Source organism: Pectinophora gossypiella, chromosome 4 (assembly GCF_024362695.1).
Source record: "Pectinophora gossypiella chromosome 4, ilPecGoss1.1, whole genome shotgun sequence".
NCBI classification, from domain to species: Eukaryota; Metazoa; Arthropoda; class Insecta; order Lepidoptera; family Gelechiidae; genus Pectinophora; species Pectinophora gossypiella.
In genome coordinates, this window is record NC_065407.1 from 5476568 (window position 1) to 5494551 (window position 17984).

The window sequence follows — 17984 nt, forward strand, 5'->3', positions numbered from 1 at the left end:
GGATATGTTTTACCTCCAAATCTTGCATAAAACACATTATTTAAAGCACGTATCTTAATAAATAAGACCCCAAAATAATATAAGTGAAAATATAAGTTTAAAAACTAAAACCTGACTACTACGGAAAAATCACATTCTAAAAAGAACGGAAAAGAAAAACCAATCTGTCCTAAGAGTTTGCTAATACGACGTATAAGACCACAACTATCTTCTAAACATCACTATTCGGAATAATTTCAGAGAAATGTACCTATTTTCTTGTTTCATATTTTTTAGAGCGTGATTTTTCCGTAGTTGGGTTTTTAATTGTTGTTTAACTCGTTAAGGACTCGTCTTTTGATCATAGTTTCTCATCGTTAAATCAAAAACATCACCCTCTTTGACTGTAGGGTAAAAATGGAGTGAAATGGCATTTTAAGTGACGTCACAAATTGATAACCGTTTTGTGAATATTAAAGGGTTTTCACTCACAATAAATAAAATTGATGTTTAGAAGCAACGGCTGTACGGTCACGAGCATTAATATGTATTGTATACTCTTTGGTACCATGTCACATTAACTTTTTTGACAACTTGAACTGTAAGTCTCACTAAATGTCAAATATATTAGTGCGACAGAGTCCTAAAGTGGGTACATTATATTGCTCATGACTGTACATGCCACGGGATTCGCTGAAATGGTACTTCGCGCATAGCTAATAAAGTTCATCATCATCTTTACGAGCTGTGTACATTAATACCACACCGCATACTCCCTACAAAAATATCATTCTCACCTTCTTCTATCGTGTGGGCTGTGAAGTGGATTACCAACCTCAACAACCCTGGTGTCAGGGTTACTATTGAGCTGCCAAAGGCCCCTGACATGACTCATGTAACGACTACCTACTTACAGCAGTAAGAAGTAACCGGGACCAAAGGCTTAACGTGCCTTCCGAAGCATATGGATCGTCTTATTTTCGGACAATCAGGTGATCAGCATGTAATGTCCTAACCAAACTAGGGATCGCAAAGTGATTTATGAGATATGTCCCCACCGGGATTCGAACCCGGGACCTCCGGATCGTGAGCCCAATGCTTAGCCACTGGACCACGGAGGCCGGTATTCTCATCTTGTGCCTCCTGACGCGTAATTGCGAGCCAGATGTGCCTCAGTGCGCTCCCCTTAACTACTAAGCGGCTGAGGAGATTAAAATAAGATCCAGAGGGGGTGAGATAGGCGCCGGAATTGGTGAGGGGTGGGGGGGGGAGAGTTACTGTTCTATTCTTTATTCTATGCCAATACCAAAAGTCGCCCAATGACATAAATGAAGTGTGAAAACTTATAAATATCTTTATGTAATCGGAAAAAGTTACTAGGCGTCCCTTCGCTTCTAAGGTTACATATTTTAATATAATTTATCATCCAATGTATTTCATAATAATATGATAATAGCATCGTAAGTTATTAATAAATTCTTTTCCATCCGTATCGTGGCTATTTATATCACGTTTCTTTGAGAGGCGTGAAAAATACGTAATATTTTGTTATAGTGTTACAAGTGACAACTTAAATTATTAATTATATAATCACGGCTGATGATGATATGAATGTAGATATAAAACGACTTCCGACTAAGGAATAAATATAAGGTTATTATGATTTTAATAGATTTGAATTGTAACCTGGGGTTTCTTTTATTTTCGACATCTAGGTAAGGTAGGTACTTAAGTATTTTGTTTATTCATCATCATCTCCCTAGCATTATCCCGTTTTCAACAGGGTCCGCGTACCTAAACTGAAGATTTGACAGGTTCGGTTTTTACAGAAGCGCCTGCCTGTCTGACCTTCCAACCCACGAAGGGAAAACCAGCCCAATGCCGGTTAGGTCACATACCTACAAAGAAGCATTTCTCCGTGATAATCATTTATGATCCAAACACGAATACAAAAACAAATTCGACAATCATTTGTTTAGGCCTGTGCTGGATTCGAACCTGCGACCTCAAAGTGAAAGGAAAGAGTTCCACTCATTTAAGTATTTTGTTTATTCATTCTTTAATATTTCACTTCCTGATTAGGTATGAGTCTCTTGGGTACGATATAGACTCAAATAATAGGCTATTGCGAATGTAATTCTGGCTTTGGCAATTTTTATTTCTTGGTTATCAACGGCCTCTGTGGTCCAGTGGTTGAGCGTTGGGCTCACGATACGGAGGTCCTGGGTTCGAATCCCGGTGATGTCACCACCGTCTCACAAATTTTTATTAGTTAGGACATTACAGGCTGGTTATCTGATTGTCCAAAAGATGATCCGTGCTTCGGAAGGCACGTTAAGCCGTTGATCCCGGTTATAACTTACTGATGTAAGTGAGTAATCGTTACATGAGCCATGTCAGGGGCCTTTGGCGGCTGAATAATAACCCTGTCACCAGGGTTGAAGAGGTGGGTAATTCACCTCACAACCCACACACGATAGAAGAAGATTTCTTAGTACTTAAGTTGTCTTTCACAAGATTTATTGTAATTTCTGTTGTAGGTAGGTACGTTCACTAGAGAACGGAATAGATGAATCGGTGAAATAACAATGTAGGTATAATGTTCATGTGTAATGACAAAGAAATTTTCAATCAACAAGAGGTCAACGAATGATTGATGTGATGTGAGTTATATTTATATTATTTTGTGTATTTTGGACTTTTCTTTTGTATTTATTTAAGGTCTGCGTTTTGGAATAAATCAAATTAATTAGAACTGTAGGTACTTGAAAATGTACATTATTTTTGTACAAGTGATTTATGCCTTCCATTATTATGAATAACTTAAATAATAAATGAATTAAATTTTCAGTTTTTTGTGTGACGGAACATGACCACAAAACAAGTTAATATATTTTTTTTAAAATACACAATTTGAAAAGCTTTACTCATAACTCCACTATTTTTTATTAATGACATAAACATTCCTCCACCAACCCGCATTGGAGCAGCGTGGTGGAGTATGCTCCATACCCCCTCCGGTTGATTGAGGGGAGGCCTGTGCCCAGCAGTGGGACGTATATAGGCTGTTTACGTTTACGTTACGACATAAACATTCAAACTAAACCTATTCTGTCAAGTTTTAATTAACAACAATAAGTCACCACAAAAAAACAAAACCTCAAACATCGATATCTACTAAACATAAAAACGCCAACTACTTATCTTCCAATCCATATTTTCTCGAACCTTCTTTACTTTCATTCAAAAAAGCGTCCGTCTGTCTGTATCCGACCAGTGAGTGAGTTAGTCAGTCCGAGAAGTGATATAAAGAACTGTTCCATAGTATAAAGAGAGTAAAATGATCGTCATAACGGAACTAACCACACGGTTACGTAACCACTTTCACATTACATAATGTCGGCGGACGTAACCCGGTAATGACTTTGCAATGGTTTTTGTACAAATTGATTAAAATATAAAATCTGACGTTACGCAACTAGACTTAAATGTTGCTCGAATTGATTAATTGATTTGAAAGACTTAGAGAGTTTCGACTGTTTTTGAAAGAGAATCAAGGTAAGTGCGTGAATTTGAAAGGTCTCGTTACGCTTATCTTCATCAGTCAAATACCTAGTAAACTTTATTTACTCACTAATAATTTTCCGTTGTTTAGATGCAGACGATTATTTTGATACAATGAAACTAGGTACCTATTTCCGTAATTTGGTTTTAGAAACGTTCTGTGGACGTTTTTACGCACAACATAATAGAGAAATCGATTTAAATTTTCTCTTTGTGAGTTTCCTTAAGCACGGGTAAGTCATAATATAACTAAGTTAAATATCCATTACAAATTGCCAATAGGGTTAACTGGTCAAAGATAAACTATTAAATGCTTACGTAGAAATAGAAGCCAGTTTAAGATGATCAAAAATCAATCTCACTTTACATGTCGACTTATTTTAGAATTCTATTTATGAGTACGACGTTTGACCGCTTTTATTGATGACGTCACAGGTCAGTATTTCCAGGCAAACTCCATAAATTTTCGTTTTGACGTTTCATAAAAAGTATCTCATTTGACTAAGTTGTCAAGTAGCCTATTATCAATTCTGCCATCGTACTGATCGATATTATAAACTTACAAGTCAGTTAAGCCCATCGCCAATTATAGATATTCCGTCTTGACAGAATAGACATAACCAATCCCTTGATCAACTTCTACGACAGGCGCGGGGATATAATGCAGCTGAACACTCTACGCTTTTTCTTTCGCAAACTCATAGACTGGACACTTCATACAAAAATCTCGTTCTTAACCTTTGCGGTTACAAATGCAAACGGCCACGTTATGGGGACGGTTACGTTACGGCCACTTAGACTAAAGTGAGACCCAGCGGAGGTGAGGTAAATGTAGCTCGGAAAACCGGTACGAATTGGTGCGGGCGGAGAGTGTCCATTTTATTTCATTCTAGTCTAGTAGAGAAGTTTCTCTATTGTTGTCTAATATAGACAACAATGCACTGCTCAGTAAAGGCTTTTCTTTACTCTTTTCATTTCTCGCGGCCTTTTGCATGCTTTGTTTAGTCCTTTCGGCAGAACTCAATGTTATCAAAATTATCAATTTCGTCAGGGTTGTCAATTTCGTTATGGTCGCCAGAGTCATCGAAGCCGTAAAAGTAGTGAAAGCCCTCAAAATAGGTTTTTCAAAAAATTTACATGGTGATTACCTTAGCAATGTACGCCTTCATGTAGAAGTTTCCGAAGAGTACGATGAAGGAGATCATGTACAGTATGAGGACGTAGTGCATCCACAGCGGGAATTCGCAGCCAGTTCTGATGCCGTTGATGCCCAGGATCAGCGCGCACGTGAATTGGATCTGGAAGATGCAATAAAAAAAATAAGAGCACGTAATAAGCGGGTAAGTGAAAGAATTGTACTATGTATACGTCGTCGCTGCTAATTCTTGTAACTAGTGTTGCTTGTCGATAGACTATTGATAGTTTAAATAAAACCAATATTACCGTTGGGCTATCGATACTATTGCTTTATGACGATTGCTGCAGCATAACTGCGATGTTGAAGCAGAGGAGACTTCGCTGGCTTGGTCACGTACATCGCATGGACCCTGATAGACTACCGCGTCAAGTAATGTTGAGCCAGATAGCGGGCGTAAAAAGACCTATGGGGCGTCCATCCTTACGATTTAAGGACTCCTGCAAGCGGGACATGAACAGCTTCGGTATTCAGACGGATGGGTGGGAGAAGCGCGCCGAAATGAGACCTGAATGGCGCCATGATATTAACGTCGGGACTTCAAGACATGACGATGACTGGCTGGAAAACCTGAAGCAAAAAAGTCTTCGTCGTGCTTTACCACCTCCTGAGGAGTCGCGTTTTGTGTGCGAACGATGTGGCAAGAAATGCCGCGCTGCTATAGGGCTCTATAGCCATCGGCGGCGCTGCGGGAGCCCGTAGACTCACAAGTGCTGCAACGATCATCTACAATGGATGCTGTGGCCAATGATGGTTTTAATTCCTTTAGACACCATCATTTATTTTTTTAAGTTATATCTGTCATTTTCTTATCCGCCGAAAAGGAAAGGGACGGGTAACCGACAGGCGTAAAATTTATGGAACACGCTCTTCTCGATGTAACATTCTCCATGCTACTTTTTAGAGAAAAATAAGGCAGTGGTTTCCCTTTTGCCTTCCGCCCACAATTTTAGGTAGGTACAAATTAGAAAAACCCTCCCAAAATGTTATAAGTATGTAGTTGTTACATGAGCCATGTCAGGGGCCTTTGGCGGCTCAATAGTAACCCTGACGACAGGGTTGATGAGTTTGGTACTCCACCTCACAACCCATACGATAGAAGAGAAGAAGATAGCAGTAGTAGATTTTCAAGGTCAACTTTCAAGTATCAAACTGTTGATAGTTCAGACACAGTATTGGGAACAGAAAGTCTATAAATAGGTTGTTATTTATAGTCTCGTTGACAAATACCTCCCTCAATGAAGGGAAGAATCAGTCAACATTCATTGTGTGTGTAATATATAGGGAATATGAAATTTCGGACCGTTTTATTGGAAGGCGTAGAAGCTTCTACGTCATTTATAATCGTTATTGCTTAATAATATGTAAATAAGATTAGACATTACATCACTGCCCTAGAACATCTACTACGAATGTCGTAATCGTTAGTAACTTTTCTCGTGTGTTAGTATCATTGAATAATTCAAACTGGTTTCTTAAAATAGGCAATAAAAAGTGAAATTATTCAATAATAAGTAGCTTAATGTGGTATAAGTGCATACATAACTTAAAACCGTAATTTCAAGATGGGAATTTTAAAATATGTACAATAAGCTGCAAATATCCAATCAGTTTCTTGCAAAGTAATAAATTAACTGTTACACTTAAGACCTTCTGGTTACATGTCCTTTCTGTAATAGACCATAAACACCTACAAAACATAATTTTTATAATTATGAGAACTAATGGTTCATAAGTTCACCACTGTTTACAAATAATTCGTTGGGCTCAGTGACTGAACTTTTGCTCTTTTTTATTTTTATTTTTTATTTATTGTAGAAAACATTTTACATAATGATACAATTGAATCGCATTGCTAAACCATGTAGGTTTGCCTCAATGCTATATTCCGCTATTGTTAAAGTTTCTATATCGGAAGTATACTACTAATTAATTACACTATTGAATAAATAAAGTATATAAGTCAAACGCATACATGGACGAAAGAACCGGTAGAATAGGCAATTCGCCATAAGTGAGGCGCATTATACCTACGTATGAGAGGGCGATACCGAAAAACTGGTAACCAGCAAACAAGTAAACAAGATAGTGAACATTGATTGTACATATTGGCATTTGACACTAGTACTACTCTGCAGTGGGTATCTACTGCAGCCATGTCATAACAGTTGACTAAGGAATGATGTCCTCGTATTATGATAGACTTTTTCAGCCATTTTACAAAACAAGGACTAAAAGATAATACCAGGTAAAACTTAGCCCGCGCCAAGAAAGAACTCCCGCGGCTTTTGCATAGAATTATTAGACTTGTCAATGGGGACTTTCCAGGCTACGTTTTTCAAAAGCAATATAGATAGTTCTGTACTTACAGAACATTTTTTGTTTGTTACGTTGAATTTTCTAATTTCATAGACAAACATATGCATCTTTTATATCTTTGTTTTTGGGCATAAATAATGACCCTATTTATTACACACAGGCACAATTACCTACATCTTTCATCCATTATTATTCTGATCAAAATAAAGAGAAACAATAAGGTAGGTAAGGTAACGTAATTCTATACATAATGTGATCCAAATATCAAGCAAGGATTATTTTTATATATACGTATATATGCTTCTGCCATTACATTGTATTTTGGAATAATTAGGGTACCCCGAGTATTGAGAAAATAGGTAATTATCACGTCAAAGCTGCAACGCCATAATAATTATATTGTTTTTGAAGAACGTAGCTTGGAGAGTCCGTCATTAGCTCCATTAAAATCCGTGAACTTATTTGTTTTACTTTATGATATTACAATACAATACAATACAATACAATACAATACAATACAATACAATACAATACAATACAATACAATACAATACAATACAATACAATACAATACAATACAATACAATACAATACAATACAATACAATACACTACAATACACTACAATACAATACAATACAATACAATACAATACAATACAATACCATACAATACAATACAATACAATACAATACAATACAATACAATACAATACAATACAATACAATACAATACAATACAATACAATACAATACAATACAATACAATACAATACAATACAATACAATACAATACAATACAATACAATACAATACAATACAATACAATACAATACAATACAATACAATACAATACAATACAATACAATACAATACAATACAATACAATACAATACAATACAATACAATACAATACTATACAATACAAATACACATATACATATACGGAAGTAGACAGTATTTTCTGGAAAATTATTAAGGTATAAATTTAGAGTAAATTGAAACGGCTGGATCCGATATCGTTTGAACGTAACGTCAAAGCCGGGGGAAATTTTCAATCATTGAATATGGGAATATAATAATTATTGTGTAACAGAAAACTGACAAAAGGCAGCAGTAACTGTCAGTACTATTTAGAGGCGGAAGAGAGGAGTCATTGTATGGTTTTGAAATTGACTATTCTGGGCGCCATATCACTCGCGTCAAACAGTACTGCGGGGCAGAAGGCAAAAGAGAAACCACTGCTCTATTTTTCCCTTGTAGCATGGATAATGTTACACCGAAAAAATCTATAAAAAAATAAATGTAATAAGTGACGGTCTAGTTTATCTTCCAATGTTTTGTTACTAGGCCACCTTTTATATCTAACGACCGATGTTGTTACTGTCGAATAAAATGAGAATGGATATCGACATATTATTTGGAATAATAGACAATGATTTGTTTCACGAAAATAATAATCTGGGCTTCTTCAAGGCTAAAGTGAACATAGTCGTCTCCTTATACTGAAAACCACGCTTTTTAAAAACACATTCTGGTGTGATTTCCTATTATTTTAATGATTTCATCATCATCTTCCTGATATTATCCCGTTTACACAGGGTCCGCTGACCTAACCTGAAGATTTAAAATATGATTTTGCATGCTCTAGCAAGACCACCTAACCTTGATTCCTTTATTTTTGGCGAGATATTCTATCTCCTAAACATTATCTCGTTGTTCACAGGGTTCGCTTAGGTAAGCCCCTCTAAAATTACTAAGCGCTACAATAAAACTAAAGCGGTTAAGCGCTTAGGGAAGATTTGACAGGTCCGGTTTTTTACAGAAGCGATTGCTTATCTGCCCTTCCAACCCGCGAAGGGAAAAGCAGCCTAATACAGGTTAGGTCACATACCTCCGAAACGCATTTCTCGGTATGCGGGTATCCTCACGATGTTCTTCTTCACCTTGATGTTTTACTTCATTTTAATGCATTTCTTTAAAGGTAAGAAAATTAAAATCTTTATCTGGATTAACTGCTGGTGAAACTAGCGTGTCTATTGCGTGGTTTTGTTAACGAAAATGAAATTCGTATGTGATTTTTCAAAAACTATAAAATTAAAAATATAAGAAGCCCCCGACCAAAAAAATGTAGTCAGTTATTATGACAAAAGGTTAAAAATGCTAAACCCTATAAAAAGCCAAAAATAACTTATCCCACATATGCTTGCAAGCAAACTGAGCGTGTAACATCCCTATCAGACTTAACAAACGACCTGATGACCTTGAAGACCTGAACCGATTTCCACCAAACATAGCTAAGAACACTCTCGACTGATATACCTTTCAAACAAAAAAAAAAACGCATTAAAATCGGGTCATCCGTTTGGGAGCTACGATGCCACAGACAGACACATACACATTTACACACACACACACAGACACGTCAAACTTATAACACCCCGTCGTTTTTGCGTCGGGGGTTAAAAAGGCTCACACGTGGTTTTCACAATAAAGCAAAGATACGCGTTTTCTGGGTAAGCGTGGTGAGATTGTGGTCAATTGCCTTTGTAAGGTATTTTTTATATTTTGAAATGAAATGTTATGCTATTATAAAACTCATTTGAATATTTTTGCTTTTCATTCGGTTGTTAATTTTTACAATTTAAAAAAAAAATCTCCTAAAGTAGGCTGAATGATGTTTATATATGTCTTTACCTTTGCTTAGTTTATATAAAATTATATTATATATTGTAATTTTTCCTATATTCCATAATAAAAAAACATAATAGTATAAAGATACGACTTACCAACTGCAGAATGGTGAGGTATTTCTTCCACCAGAGGTACTTGCTGACGTTGGGTCCGAAGACAGAAAGGCCGTAGTACGTGTACATAAGGACGTGAATGCCGCTGTTCACCATCGCAGGGAGGAATGCTAAAATGAAATGAAAAAAATGGTGAGATATTTTAATATCCTACACACGTAACCAGATAATTCGTATGTCATCAGAGACGCTGAATCCAAATATAATATATATTAAGATCGTAAGGGCGTTGTCAAGCGAATTTTATTACTGCCCTTAGTAACATGTCGTGTATTCATAGGTCCCTAAATTGATTTGTCTGTATCTGTAAAGTAATAATTATGTTCTTCTTCTTATCGTGTGGGTTGTGAGGTGGAGTACCAACCTCATCAACTCTGGTGTCAGGGTTACTATTGAGCCGCCAAAGGCCCCTGACATGGCTCATGTAACGACTACTTACTTACATCATTAATTTGTAACCAGGTGATCAGCCAGTAATTTCCTAACCAAACTAGGGATCACAAAGTGATTTTTGCGATATGTCCCCACCGGGATTCGAATCCGGGACCTCCGGATCGTGAGCCAAACGCTCAACCACTGGATCACGGAGGCCGGTAAATAAGTATGATTTGGTGTATAGATTATTTCATTACGTATCTCTACATATTAAATAGAACTTACGTAACACTAGATAAACCTACCTACTTACTGTGTCTTTTATAATTGCATATCTGAGGCTCAAGTATAATGTGGATGGTCATCAGGTCGGATGTGGTCTGATAAAAAAAAAATGGCATGGATGAGATGAGAGCCTCTCAGATTTCAAATTATTCACGCTAATTAGTGAATTCCGTCCCGTCTAAGCCAAATATAGAATTAAGACACTTCAAAAAAATTGAAAGTTCTTTTTGTTTCGGTTTGTCTAACAAGCTCGGTTTACTCGAAGAAAGTCCTATCGCTGAACTTCTTTTAATAAGATTGTTAAACAATAAAATATAGATATCTTTTTTTTTAGTTAAGTAACTGATGTTCGACCTAGGTATCCATGGCCTCGATTCCTGTAAACACTATTTAATTTTATTTCAAGTTATACCCGTCATTTTCTTGAAAGAGACTGTTGTTTGATAAATAGCTGTTGTTTGGCATCACGCTGATATACAACCTGTTTGCCGTGTGCTGTCAACTCAATTATGTCGGATTATTGACCAATAGATTTTTTCTGCCTAAAATTGGCGTGTGTTTTATAAATTTCATTTCTGTCGATTACCTACCCGTCCTTTCTCTTTTACGGCGGATAAGAAAATTACAAGTATACTTAACTTAAAATAAACTTAGATGTGTACTGAAATCAGCACTTATGTTACTACTAAATCAAGTGTGTTGTTAACTCTGTTGTGAAGACAACGTTCATTTATTCCCGCTGTTACTAATAGGCCACGTTCATCAATGTCGGATGTCTCATTTCACACATTTCTCAAACTGTGAACTTCGTGTAAAGTAAGCAAGTTTGGAAGGCCGCGATTTTCATGATTAAATTCCAATAGACCATATTGAATTTGTTTCCTCTTATACTTACACTTTGTGATCCCTAGTTTGGTTAGTTTGTTTGTTTCATTTGGGAAAGTAAGATGATCCATGCTTCGGACGTCTCGTTAAGCCGCGATTACTTATTACTGATATCAGTTCGTAGTCACAAGTTACATGAACCGCGTCAGGGGCTTTCGGCGGCAAAATAATAACCCTGACACCAGGATTGATGAGGTCAGATAATCTCACCTCGTAACCTGCACGGTAAAAGAAGATCAATCGTAATAAGCCAAAAACTGTTGAGAAAAAAAAAGATTTCAAAGATTCCTCGTAATGGAGGTGTAGTCAACACTTTCCCCACACGACGTCTGTCTGTTCCTTGTCTCGTCTACTTTGTTTGACAGCACGTGACGTATTATGGGATGTTCAATGTTATTTGTTAGCTTATTCTGGTGCCTATCTATAACATACGAAGAAAAAAATATAAACGCTAAGTTTTGTCAATATTTCACGCAAATACAACTGAACGTGTATTGAAGCTAGTAGGAACTTTCTAATTGACAAAAGTCGTGTAAATGTATAACTGTTTCTTTTCAAGCCTAAACCGATTTCCTAAACTGATTTAAAAAATACCTTGTTGAATGAAAGATCCGTGCTTCGGAAGGCATGTTAAGCCATTCGTCCCGGTTACTACTTATGATAGTACGTAATCGTTATATGAGCCATGCCAGGGGCTTTTGACGGCTCAATAATGACTCTCCAGAGTTACTGAGGTTGATGATCCACCTCACAACCCACTCGTTAGAAGAAGGAAAGGACAGAATGATTGTAAATTGTCTCATGCGTGGTGCGAAAGAGGCATTATCCGGAAAATGTATTGCTATGACAGTCTTTCTAATCAAGATAATTTTAGTAGGGATTTATAGGTATAGGTCGAAACCCTTCAACTACTTACTAGAGCCACTAGGAACCCATTTGATGCCAATCCACCAAAATGAGAACATGGTGGAGTGGTGATAGACGTGGAGGAAAGTCAGCTGCTCGTCCTTCTTCCTCAGGATGAAGAAGAAAGTATCGCAGAACTCGAGAAGCTTGGAGAAGTAGTACCACCACACTGCGTCTGCTATCTGGAAAACACATTTTGGATGGTTACCATCAATCTCTGGGTAAGACATTCAAAAACATAAATAGATATCTAAGCCACAAGTAATCAGAGACAACTTGCAGCCTCTTTTGACACGAAATCTTAAAATGGGCGTTATTAACAGTCTGGTAAGAGAGTATTATAATAGTAGACGTTATGTTTGACTTGCCCCGGACATTTGTCCGGGCAAGTCCTATAATACTTAAGTAGTTGAACGCATTTTATGTTTTTAGCTGACAAATTAAATAGCCGAATAAAGATAAAATGAAATCGATGAGTTGAACAGGCCACGGGTGATTGCTATAAAAACCAAAACGGAAGGTCGGAAGTCCAGGGAGCAAGGTCAAATCCAGTATCTTGGAGTAGTATTCAATGATCTATGCTTATGGCACCTTACATACATTACACAATTTAAAAAGCCACCACATAAAACACACAAAGGTACGGAAGGGACCAGACATGGATTGATGTAAACTTACTTGCAACTCATCAGGATCATATTTCTGTCGACACGGTTCGCAGATGTAGCTGTATCTAAGTCTAAACGAAGCTGTTAGCAATCTGACAGCGATGTACGCATTTAGCGCCGCCATTGCCAGGTTGTATGGAACCAACAACCATGTTAGTTTGAATGGCTGCCGATTCTTCATCAGCTTTGGGCCGGCCCATACGATGAAAAGGTACAATAGTGTGTAAACTACTGTTGGTACGGGAGAATCGACTAGAGGCCATCCTTTTGTTCTGCTATCTGGAACAAATAAATGTACTGTGATGAAGATTATTGAAGACAAACTACCTATTTGTTTGGTGAGAAATCTTGTTGATTGCAAATGATTTATACAAGTTACGGTCACTAGTACGCTGTAGCACATGTATGTGTACATTATAAAGCTAAAACAGTATAAAGGTTGATACTTAATCATCTTAAAATGTACTTACAGACTATTATTACGGTAAAATCTAAACTCTAATAAGAATCGTCATGGCCCGAGAGAAGATAAATGGATTCCAAAGTATTTACAAATCCCCGAATAAGTAAATTTTTGATCAAATTAACTAGAAATGTTTTGAAAGCTAAGTATCGTACGCAAAATTCAATGTACTTAAATAAATATCTATTTCATAGATTTCAACAACAAAAAAAGTTTTGAGATTTGTTTGAGCCTCCCCTGGGGATTTAAAGAATCCTTTCTGCGAAATTTCAAATAAATTTCGAATGTATATTAGTTACTCGTATATTGAAAATTTTAAATTACAATTAAATTATTTTACCTTCTTTGCCTCACGTCCATTTAAAGTTGGCAACGTTAACACAAACGGTAAATATTACGATACTAGAGAATGCGTAGCCAAAAGGGACTAATCTGAAAACTGATCGGCATGACTGAATTTCATGATATTCTATCCCAGATTTTACCGAAATCTGACTCGCTTCGTTTGTTCAGTTGGCCTTTTTAAACTTGTATTTAAATAAAAAAGTAAAGAGCCGTATTAGCCCAGTTAGTTGAACGGTTGCCTTCACTTTGAGGTCGCAGGTTCGAATCCAGCACACAGGCCAAAACCAATGATTGTCAGATTTGTTGTCGAAGTCATGTTTGTATCATAAATGAATACCACGTGCTCAGTGGTAAAGAAAAACCTCGTTAGGAAAGCCACATTCCCGAGAAATCAATTTTTGGAGGTATGTAACCTAATTGTATTGGGTTGGTGTTCCCTTCGCGGGTTGGAAGGTCAGACAGGTAGTCGCTTCTGTAAAAAACCGGACCTGTCAAATCTTCAGGTTAGATAAGTGGACCCTGTGCAAAACGGGATAATGCTAAGGAGTTGAATTAAATAAAAAAGTATTGAATGGACAGCTGACTTGCATTCCAGGCGTCACAAATACAAGTATTAAAAGTAGGTATATCGAGAGATTAAGCAACCACTATGAAGTGAAAATGGGCGAATGTAGTTATAGCAATGCCTTACCTGATAAAGATAGTGTCCATAAATAATAGTCATATGTATCTTTAAGCACACTTTGTGTGGAATTTACTAGCACCGTTGCCATTTCTGTGTTTGTTCCTTGTCTGAAACAAAGAAAGATTTATGTTAGATATTTATGATTGTTTTTAAAAGATTCCGTGAAAGTATAAAGGTTGGCCTATAGAGTAAAGAATACCCGAGAAAGGGCCGAGCATACCACGGTACAACCCACACAATGAGTTAATTAGCTCCTAATATATGGAGGCTACGACTGCATGTAAAGAGCGCAAGAGCACCGCAATGTGAAGAGGATGAAAAAGGTGCCAACCCTGAACACCTGGTCAATAGTTAGAGGCTGAATTTACTGATTGTCAGAAAAAGTAACATGATTCCGTGCTTCAGAGGGTATGTTAAGTCGATGATACCGCGCTACTGAGCCCAAGCTCTTACACCAACCCGCAGTGGAGCAGCATGGTCAAGTATGCTCCATACCCCTCCGGTGAATTGAGGGGAGGCTGTTCATGTAAGTAATGTGAATATATTGTAGATAATAATTATGTACGTAGATCAGAAAAATACTTAACTCTGTCAACTGACATATTTCTAATCATATACAGGATGTTAGTGACATCGTAACGAATACTGAGGGGGATGATTTAGACCATGATTCTGAGTTAATATCATGTGGAATTTACCGTCGCAAAATTCATTACTTTTTTAGATTTTTTAATTACTTATTTTGAATTGTATACTTTTGCGATGGAAAATTCCACTTGATATTAACTCAGAGTAATGAGCTGAATCATCCCCCTCAGTATTCGTTACGATGTCACTTACACCCAATACAAGTACATACAGGTAGCCATACAAGTAGGTATGGGTGTCAGTGACACCGTAACAAATATTAAGGGGAGTGATTCAGACCATGATTTTGAGTTGAGTTGATATCAAGTGGATTTTCCTGTCGGAAAATTCATGGAAATGTAAGTGTTATTTTAAAATATTTTCCATTCCATACTTTTGCGACGGAAAATTCCACTTGATAACTACTCATAATAAAGGTCTGAATTCTCCATCAAAGTTTTCGTTACGATGTCATTAACCCTATTGATCCTGTAGCAGTTCATAACATGGAAACTAAATGTGAAAGCCTCTATGAATATTTATATAAGAACTTAATCTACGTAGATGAATAAACGCGTGACTATGCATCAATTTACGGTGAAAGAATATTAATTGCATGTAGACTAAAAGTAACAATGACTTTTGAGTCAATATATTTTTAGTAGGTAAGTATGCAAATTTCTCGGTACGTCGAGTTTTAAGGAATAAAGTGTAAAAATCGACCAACTGTTAAAATGAACATAAGTAATTATAATTAAAGCACATAATAACGGGTTCTTACCGCGTTTAAATGGGGATATGAGACTCCCGATATTTCGACACTGTTGCAAGTGCCATGATCACGGGATCAGTCACGGGATCAGTCATCCCGTGATCATGGCACTTGCAACAGTGTCGAAATATCGGGAGTCTCATATCCCCATTTAAACGCGGTAAGAACCCTTTATTATGTGCTTTAATTATGATAATAACCGCGTAAACTTAAAACAATGTATAAGTAATTATAATCAGTTAATTAGTACAACATGCGACTTTATTGCTAAGATAACACTTCCAAGCAACCTGTAGTTATAAAAACCTGTTTCTACATAAATTAAAATTGTGTTACCCTATTTTATATATTCTATGTTGCAACTAAACATATTTATCAACAAAGAAACAATGAAAGTAGCTATCAGACAAAAGAAATCGACCATATTTCAACTGGTAAATGACGAATTTTATGACATTTTTTTTTTTAAACCCACGACAAGGAATGAAAATTGGACTTGTAGCTTTAGATTTTCACAAACAAATGCTTACTACCCTGGCGAGTTAGAAGCACGGATCATGTTACTTTCGGACAACCAAGTGCTCAGCCTGTAATGTGGTTGACACCTAGTTTGGTTTTTGTGATATGTCCCCACTGAGAATCGAACCCAGGACCTCCGGATCGTGAGTCCAACGCTCAACTACTAGACCACGGAGGCCGTTTTTGACTAACTTATACATTATATCAAAATCGTTGTAAGTGTAAGTAAGTACTTTAAATTAAATATTCTCCTCCTTTTCCTCTTCTCTTTCAATAAAGCCCAAAGTTGTTTAATATACCACTTCATTAATTCTTCGAAGAAAGTTCATTAACCGTATTACAGCAAATCTTCCTTCTGTTACACACGATTTAACACGAGTAAAAATAATTTATTTAAGTACGACGTGCCTATCTTCATATAAATAATTAAATACTGTTAAATTAACTGGCTTATTTAAGTACCTACTTGCTCATAATGTCTGATAAAGTTAAATAGTAACAATGAACGAACAAATTAATTAGAATGCCGGAGTTAAATTAATTTTCTTCTCTGTGCAAATAGCAAAAGTATGTGTTAGGTTGGACTCGCGCACATGATCGGAATCGGACTGTTTTTTTTTCAATCTTCAATCGGTTTGCAGTTTTGATGTAGTTTCATAGCCCGTTCCCATGTCACCTTCATTCATATTATAAACTTCACTTCATCACGTCTGTATCCCAAGATAGGGAGGAAGGCAGAGTTATAATAGTACATATACCTATAACTACTTCTCGCTAGCTACATTTAAATCCCATGTATAGGGGACGAACTTTTGCCTTTATTCGGGGACAAATACTGGAAAACACCCGAGGTTCGCGCCCAACTGGGCACCCTCAGGCCTGTTGTCTTAAACGTTGTACCGGGTGAGAGCCTTCAGCGCTCCCCATTTGTCCGGCCAAGTAGTTAATGCCTTCTGCGGCAAATCTACAATAAGTCAAAAAAAAAAAACTGGAAAACACGTGATATCAATTATCTGTGATCCAAACATAAAGGCGAATTTCTCATTGGAGGCAATTTATAAACGGGGAATATTGAAAATTCATGCCATAAGAAAGATTCAACTATGAAGTCGCAGGCAACAGCTATATTTAATGTATTGTCATAGAATAAAGAATAATACTACATATAGAACGGCAACTCTCCGCTCCCCTCCAGCGGCTGAACTAGGTTTACCTCGCGTCAGAGGTCACACACACAGACGCGCGTATACGATAACGTCAATGTGTGGTGTCTGTGTAAATCGAGGTTGTTTGTATGAAGTGTCCGGGGTGCGGTATTGTCTAGATGGGACTTTATAACTTGGTCGTATAAATAGAGAGTGTAGCATTCATAAGTATTTTGATAAAATTCAACTAACGGTCGGGTATTTTGCAAAGCTCAAGACTGTTGATTACTCACTTCTACAGTAGAAATCCGTACGTTTCAATGCTATTTGTATAAGGTTCTGTCCGTTAGAAAGTGTTTATTTTGTGTGACAACAACACATCTTGCAGAATCATTAGAGAAATCTACAAACATACGAGTAACAGTTTCCGTTTGGTAAGTTTAACAA

The 17984-nt window shown here is 36.8% G+C and overlaps 3 protein-coding genes across 6 annotated transcripts in view; 2 read left to right on the plus strand and 1 right to left on the minus strand.

Moving 5' to 3' along the window:
- The window catches only part of LOC126366260 (proton-coupled amino acid transporter-like protein pathetic), a 231414-nt gene that overhangs the window by 76143 nt on the left and 137287 nt on the right, over positions 1–17984 (plus strand). The gene's annotated exons all lie outside the window — the stretch shown is intronic.
- The window catches only part of LOC126366321 (elongation of very long chain fatty acids protein 4-like), a 33200-nt gene that overhangs the window by 4120 nt on the left and 11096 nt on the right, over positions 1–17984 (minus strand). For both annotated transcript variants that reach the window (XM_050009430.1, XM_050009431.1), the window contains exons 2-6: positions 14481–14581; positions 12992–13260; positions 12324–12495; positions 9845–9972; positions 4692–4841 (exon numbers count right to left, since the gene is read on the minus strand). In XM_050009430.1, coding sequence (XP_049865387.1) covers positions 4692–4841; positions 9845–9972; positions 12324–12495; positions 12992–13260; positions 14481–14562 — 801 coding nt within the window. In that variant the 5' untranslated portion in view covers positions 14563–14581. The remainder of the gene's footprint in view (positions 1–4691; positions 4842–9844; positions 9973–12323; positions 12496–12991; positions 13261–14480; positions 14582–17984) is intronic.
- LOC126366253 (cholecystokinin receptor-like) overlaps positions 3046–17984 on the plus strand; it is a 268987-nt gene continuing 254048 nt past the window's right edge. The window contains exon 1 of the mRNA XM_050009312.1: positions 3046–3052. The gene's annotated coding sequence lies outside the window, so the exon portion shown is untranslated. The remainder of the gene's footprint in view (positions 3053–17984) is intronic.